This window comes from Streptopelia decaocto (genome assembly GCF_964273445.1).
Source record: "Streptopelia decaocto genome assembly, chromosome: Z".
In the NCBI taxonomy this organism is placed as follows: domain Eukaryota; kingdom Metazoa; phylum Chordata; class Aves; order Columbiformes; family Columbidae; genus Streptopelia; species Streptopelia decaocto.
The window spans coordinates 70,538,596-70,546,073 of NC_138657.1; the positions used below are offsets into that span (position 1 = coordinate 70,538,596).

Genomic DNA, 7,478 nt, shown 5'->3' on the forward strand with positions numbered 1-7,478 from the left:
GGATTGAGCTGCCAGAGGATGGTTCATGATGCCCAAGAGATGCAATCCAGAGATGCACTCAGCTCATGACAGAAAACGGAGTCAGTTTAGGCAACCAGTTCAGGCAAATGCAGTTTATTCCTGAAGCAATTAAGATATATATATATATATATATATATATATATATATATATATAAAGGGTGTTTCAACAACTCGTGAATTTAAATCTGACTTTAAACTTGTTTTGCACCATAAAGTGGTCAATTTGAGGGCAAAATTGCTGAAATGGACATTCTTTGGGTGACAAACTAATTTTATGACAGCTTCATTGATAAATCATTAAAAGAGACTAGAGACGCTAAAGCCTCAGTTCTGCCAGAGTTTCAACTTCAGTTCACCCTTAGTAAATGTTTCTTCAAAACAAAAACAAAACTGTATAACTTAGTACTGACACAGTACACCCCACCACACATTCAGATAAAAATAACAGTCTTCGGAACCATACAGGAATGCTTAAAACTTATTAAATAAATAATAATTACTTAACGGCATTTTCGTATCATCAGTTTTTTTCTGTCTCAAAGGCACGTCTCTGGATTTCTCATTTGTCATCATGTTAGCACTGAGTGGTTTTCCCTGACATAATTACATAGGAAGCATAATTAAGTTTGTGAATTGTGCTGGGGGAACTCAGTCTTCACAACTGAAGTGGCAGAAATGTCACAAACTGCCTGCTAGTAGTGGGAAGCAAGGTTTTCTTCCAGTTACGTAATATCAATTTTAATTACTTCAGTAGTATTCCTTGGCTCGTAATAAAGTGATATAGCAAAATGTAAACTGTTTTGAGAATAAAGACTCTTGTGGCCTTTTGTAAAAAAGAACAGTTACATTTCAACTCACTAGGCAACTATTGCACAAGTCACATCTACTAAAGTGGGGACGTGGCTTCTAAAGTAACACACCAGAATGTTTCTCACCGTATGTTTAACTAATATCCAAGTATGTGCTTAATGTATTTATACGGAGGTTGTCCGAATAGCTATTTTCCCTTCATTTTAGGAAAAAATTATTCACAGAAAGGGTTGTCAGGCACTGTAACAGGCTGCCCAGGGAAGTGGTGGAGTCACCATCCCTGGAGGGGTTTAAAAGGCGTCTAGACGAGGTTCTTAGGGACAAGGTTTAGTGCTAGAGTTGGGTTACGGTTGGACTCGATGATCCTGAGGGTCTCTTCCAACTGAAATGATTCTATGATTCTATGATTCATGTTTGTCTACAATACAACCAAAATCTCAAAATTTATTTAAGCATTTAAAAATCAATTAACCAATATTTATCTGCGGTTTAAGGCAACACTTACAGGGAGAGGCCACAGTTTTTATGAAACTACCAACCAGAGCTGGGAAAATGGGCAAGTTTCAGGAACACAAGTCTAACACAGATAAAGTTAACTGCTGGCTCCGTGCAGACTGGGAACAATTGATCTGATTAGCTTAATTATATAAACAATTAAACGATTTGAAAGCAAAGGTATTTGTCGAAGAGAGAGGAACATTAGAAGGGCTTTTATTTTTTCTGGCATCAAGGTTACCTGACAGGCATCAACCTAACGCTTTTAGCACTACGGTAAGCTTAAAATAGATCACTGACCATGAAGATGCAACACATGGACTATTTCTGCTTTCATCCTCTATAACATTTCCTGTCCCTAGTACAAACATATAGTTAAGTGACTATAAAAATATTTATCTAACAACAAAGCCCTATCAAACATTGAAAGTGTGTAGGCAAATTTCACCCATTATTTGAACGATCCATACAGTATGATTGTAGCTCATGTGAACTAAATTGAGCTGAATTAAATTTCCTGGGGCATAACAGAGCATCATTTAGGCCATTTTATTAATCAGAGAGGTTGCATTTAAATTACAGAAGAATTAAAATACCATCTTTTTAAAGTACGGAATATAAAAAAGTAACTCAGGACCTTGTATCTGATGGAGAAGCACTCAAGCTGGAAGCATCCATAGACCTCTGTAAACTAGGGCTGATCTGGTTGCATGCTGTTGAAACCTGATTAGCAGGGGGTGAAACAGGTCCCATCTGTTGAACTGTCATGGGACTGCTGGTGGCTGTGTTGTTGCAGCTGCCTTTTCCAATGGACTTGCACACAGGTCCATAACCAAGCCCTCCTAAAAATAAAAAAGGCAGGTTAGTATTCATCTCCCAGGACCCCATGATTCGGCCACAGAACTCACATCACTTTCAAAAGTAGAAAAAGTAACTGTAACTGACTGTTTTCAGATGAAGATGAAACAGAGGACCAATACAAGGATTTTGCAAACTTCTCCAAGCAAAAAAAGCAACATTCTAATGGAGGATTAATAAATTATGCACATTTAAAACATGTGCTGTAGTACATAGACTAAAGACCACGCATCAGAGATAAAATATCAGAAAAACCACCTCTGGAAGAGTCCAGGTAAAAGAACAGCCCTGATCTGAGGGACAGCCAAGCCATGAGCACACCTTTCTCTGAAGAAGGAGGGACCAGAGAACCCAGGGAGGCTACAGGAACACCACTGTGCCTACCAAACCACCCAGCTCCGAGCCACTGCAGACCCTTCCATCATTCCTACCAGTACCCATCCACAAAGCACGGGGACAGTCTCTGCTCCAGGGCAGAGTTACAGCTGGAACCCAGCGTTCCTCAGAGGCCTGGGGACAGGAATTTGAGCTGGATCAAGCATTCTGGACTTTTTTCAAAAGGTCACAATCTGCTCCTAATCACTGCTGCCATGACTCAAACTGGTGGCTATTACACAGTAGCACGAGATGATTACGGAGGTAGCTGGCAAGTGGGATATTATCTGCAAAAGGCTCTGTGTACTTTGTGTTCTGATTTAGGCCACAGATGGTGGTTTACAATATACTCTGCGTTAAAACAGATCAAGTTGAAAGAGTTAAAATGCAGGTCATAATATGGAAGCTGTTGGCTACCTAGCAAATTCTCATCACAGCTGAAAATTAATAATGAGATTATTCACTTTTCTAGCTGCGTCCCTGTGTTCAGACTACTCCCCAAAGCAGGACAGCAACATCAGAAGAAACAGAGATTTCAATAAGTATTTCAATTTACACCATTTTCTAAATTAGATCTACTTTTGACTCAGTTGTACAACTCATTTACTCATTTTTCTCAAGGGCATTCAAACTGGTTGTGGACTTATGGCCCTCACAGTCATAGGAAGAAAATCCAAATCCTTCAGTGTCCTCCAGATCAAACAGGATTACCTTAAAAATTTGCAACTCACCTAGAAATTTCAAATTATAGTTTGTTTGGGTTTTTTTTTTAAATGAAAAAAACAAGATGATAAATAGATATGTTTGCTCCTGTTTCAGAGGTCTGTTCCTTTTTGCATTTTTTTCAAATTCTTCTTCTCTTTGACTAAAGAGCAACACCTTACATATGTGTGAGGAACACATTCACAGCTTTCAGTCCACTGGGATCCTAAGTACTTCGTAAATTCATGTACAGATGTTACAAGGTGACTGCATGATCCACCACCACCAACATGTACTCCTTGGGAAGAAAAAGAGCTTGCTTACTTCTACTACATCAAAACATAAATGACAAATACAGCATCTGGCTGAAAACTCAAGTGGAAGGATGGAAGAAAACATTTAATAACCCATCCTAAAACTAGCTAGAAGGACTAGAAATTTCTGAGGACAAACATGTAAAGATTAATTCCTTGTACTGAACTTAACTCCACTGTGGGTACCAGAAAAACAAACAAACAAACAAAAAAACCCACAACTTCTAAGCTTTGTGGGATTATTGTGTCCCCTTAATAAAGATGTCCAAGTAAATCAAAAGAAAATGGGAGGACATTTTATTTTCTTTCCTGTGCAGTAGTTGTTATTTTGAACTCACTAAAGCTAAATCACTGTGCTACTCAGTTGTCACTTTTACAATGTTACAGAGTGCTAAAATGGAACCAGCTGGCAAAATTAGGGCAAAAAGCATAAGTTGCCACTGGCAGTAATATGAACACTACTCCTCTTAGCAAGAGTGGGTGGGGTGAAGTTAAGAATTTACATGTCACCAAATATATATTGATTCTTCCTTGGATTATACCATAATGCCCTTCACTCATAAGCCCCTTTCAACAAAATTCAATGGGTAACAATAACATCTACTTTGTCATATCCAGCAAATCATGGACTCTGCACTTGTAAGGTTTTCATTTAGGGTCAGGCCATATGTCATCTAGTCAGTTCAAATAACCATCTGCAACCATACAGTGAAATTGCTATTTATACATGATTAAACATGAGCTGCCTGGAACTCACTTGTCAGAAAAAAATATCCCCAAAGCAAACCCACAATAGGGAGCCGTGTCAACCCAGTACAGTTACATACAGAATGTGGCATCCTCAATACATCCTGGTTTACCTTTCAATTATAGGGTCTGCTCGTATTATCTGTGCATAAGAAGAACCTTGGTGATGCTGAGAACAGCTAAGAGAATTTGTTCTGTAAGGATGAAGGCTAAAGATGGTCTGGTCACTGTTCACTGATAGGAAAAAATCAGAAAAGGAGTACTGTGGAGAGATTGCATTACTGGGATGACAGGCAAAAGAAATGCAAGACTCTGGTCCTGATAAACATTTGCCTGAGCATTTCGCTGATGCAGAAGTGGAAGAAAAATGCTTTGCTCTTTTTACCACTGATAAACATTTGCTGTTATGGGGAAAAATTACAAGTCTTACACTTAAAAGGTGGAGGCAGGGAGAGAGTTTAACCAAGAAATAACCATTAACTCCCACCACTCAAACAGATCGCAAAGTAAAAAACTACTGGTATGAAAAGCAAAGTCATAACATTTTATCCACTGTTTCATACATGCATAAGTGTGCCAAAGACAACTATTAATACGTCGTCTGTGCCCTGCAGCTCAGAGAGCAGTATTAGCTTGATCAGAATCAGGTGTGAGCATATGCACAAAATAGGAAGCTTATGTTGGCTTTAAGCCAGCTGCAGGATTACACGCCATTTCTGATCTGGCATAAAGTTAAATGTGTGCAACATGGACATCCGACCTGCCATGAGCCTGCTTCTGAAAGGCGAGCTCTCAGAAAATGTGTCTAGAAATGCTGAATAAATGTGAACTGGTAGAATGTCCCACATTGGCATTTGGCATCATATACCCATAGTACAAGAAGAGCCTTCAGTCCAGATCTGCTGTATCATTGACCCAAAGCCTGAAAATTTCAGGATGGTGAAAGGACACCCAGCAATTCCTTCATGTGCTGAATCCACATCAGCGGAGATAAATGGTAACTTCTTTGGAGACATCAGTGGGTTTTGAATGAGACTGTAGATTCTGAGAAAAATACGTGGACCTAATATTTTAAATGAGCAAGAGAAGCAATTTCTTTTCTTACACACTAAGACGTAAATCAGGAGATAGTCCAATAAAGGCAACAACAGTGGAGAAAGTATAATCAGCCCTGAGCTGGCTCACAGGAAGAGCTACGTTTGATTAGCCTGTTATTGATTCCAAATAAACATACCACAGGTAAATCGAAATTGCTCTTTATCAATAACTAACAGTAACAGTTAACAAGTATCAGTAGTAAAAATATTTAATGGAAAAAATTTAATCCATTTACTTCCTCATTCGCTAGCATGCCTATTTTTCCTGTTTATTCTCCATAGCTGGTTAATAGCTAAGCTTCACTCATCATTGGCATGCAAAAAATATTTCACTGCAATCTTCTGAAGCACATTCAAAGAATACAGAAAAATACAACTACTTTAACTTAGGCTCACTGAATTTCAGAAGATATTATCTTTTTTCATATCACTCTCATACTTCCGGAGGCAGACTCCAAAATTATTTCCATTTAAACACATTTTCTTTTCTCCTTCCTTCGTCTCCAAGTCAGGAGTAACAACTTGTAAATTTTGCCAAGGTTATAACATGAAACTGCTTCACCAAACCTTTGAAACTGTAAACTAATGCTTCCCATGTATAAATCATAGTACAATAAAAACATACAACAACAAAACCAGGTTTAATTGTTTGGTGTTCTGAAATGCACAACATACCAAATACACAGCACCAGATCAAATTCAATCATCTCTTAGATCAATGTGTTCTGCAATAACAGAATCAATCAGTATGAAAGAAAGCTATTAAAATTATCTGAAAATCTGTCCTGCTATTACTGTTAGAATAAGAGCCAGAAATAAAAGAACTGCAACAAAAGAACAAAAGGTAATTTCCCTAAGGGATTTTCTGTCTGTTGACATACAGTAGTTAAGAGCTTTGGAAATAGTCAGTTTTAGAGTTTCCCTTGTAACTGGCTTCCAGTGTTGTTAGTGTGGATTCTGTATTCACCAAAACCAGGAGAAAATGGCACGCTCAAAAAAGCATACCATAAGACAATAAATACTAAAAAGGACAGAGAGACCAAAGTAAGACTGTGACAATGTATTCTTATACAGGTTACACATAAGTCACCAAAACGCCTTCGAAACAAATTTGGTTTGGTTGGGTTTTCCACAACACACTGAATCATCTGGATGTAGCAGTCCCCAGCTACCACACACATCTCTGCTGTGTTCCACCACACACGTCTCTGCCGTGTTCCACCACACACGTCTCTGCCGTGTTCCACCACACACGTCTCTGCCGTGTTCCACCACACCCGCAGGGTTCCTGGCACCCTAGCTGGAGAGGCTCTGCAGTAGCAGCTGATGGAACAATCTCCAATGTTTGCTTGGTAGACTTGTTTCTGGGTGGGAAATACCCCTACCCATCTCTCCTTTGGACTGCCACACTATTCCTTTCAGGTCTCCCCTACATCAGTTTTAGTCATATTATTAATGACTACTAGAGAGCTATCACTTATTCCCCATGTCCTTCAATACAGTGGCCACCTTCTGTTGTTCCCACCACCAGCTAAGAGACACTGTTGCATGCCACCTACCTGGAGAGACACACCAGCCACAGGTAGTGGATGTCACAGCACTTCAAAACTTCCTTAAGTGTGTTAAAGTGGAGCTTCAAAGGGGGTAAAGAAAGGCAGAATAGGGGGCAGATGGCACTTGCCTCGCTTTGCGCAGGACCAGCCAAAATCTTTTTCTATTTGGGAATCTGGGCTCCTTCACACTGGTATCATCTTCTGAGCCCAAGTCTTTTTGGGGAGACGTTGAAGCTTGTAGATTAACTACAAAAATTCAGTCAAAATTACATTAGGTATGAGCAATTCGTGTATGGCATGCAATGTGGAATTTTTCAGGGTACAAGTAAATTACTAAGCCATGGGTCAAAAAGCTGCCAAATTGTGACTTCTATTGCAAATCTTGTGAAATATAGTAGTTTCTCAACTACACTGCACCACACAAACACTACACATAAGTGCAACTGTGATTACTGGCCTTTATTTTCTTAAAAAATAATTAAAAAAAAAATCAGGGCTTTCTAAGA

At 39.0% G+C, this 7,478-nt stretch overlaps 1 protein-coding gene across 1 annotated transcript in view; it reads right to left on the bottom strand.

The window, feature by feature from the left end:
* The window catches only part of GLIS3 (GLIS family zinc finger 3), a gene marked incomplete at its 3' end in the record, with an annotated part of 128,819 nt that extends 126,590 nt beyond the window's left edge, over positions 1-2,229 (bottom strand). Inside the window, exon 1 of the mRNA XM_082075013.1 lies at positions 1,964-2,229. Coding sequence (XP_081931139.1) covers positions 1,964-2,214 — 251 coding nt within the window. The 5' untranslated portion in view covers positions 2,215-2,229. The remainder of the gene's footprint in view (positions 1-1,963) is intronic.
* Positions 2,230-7,478: the final 5,249 nt, after the last annotated feature.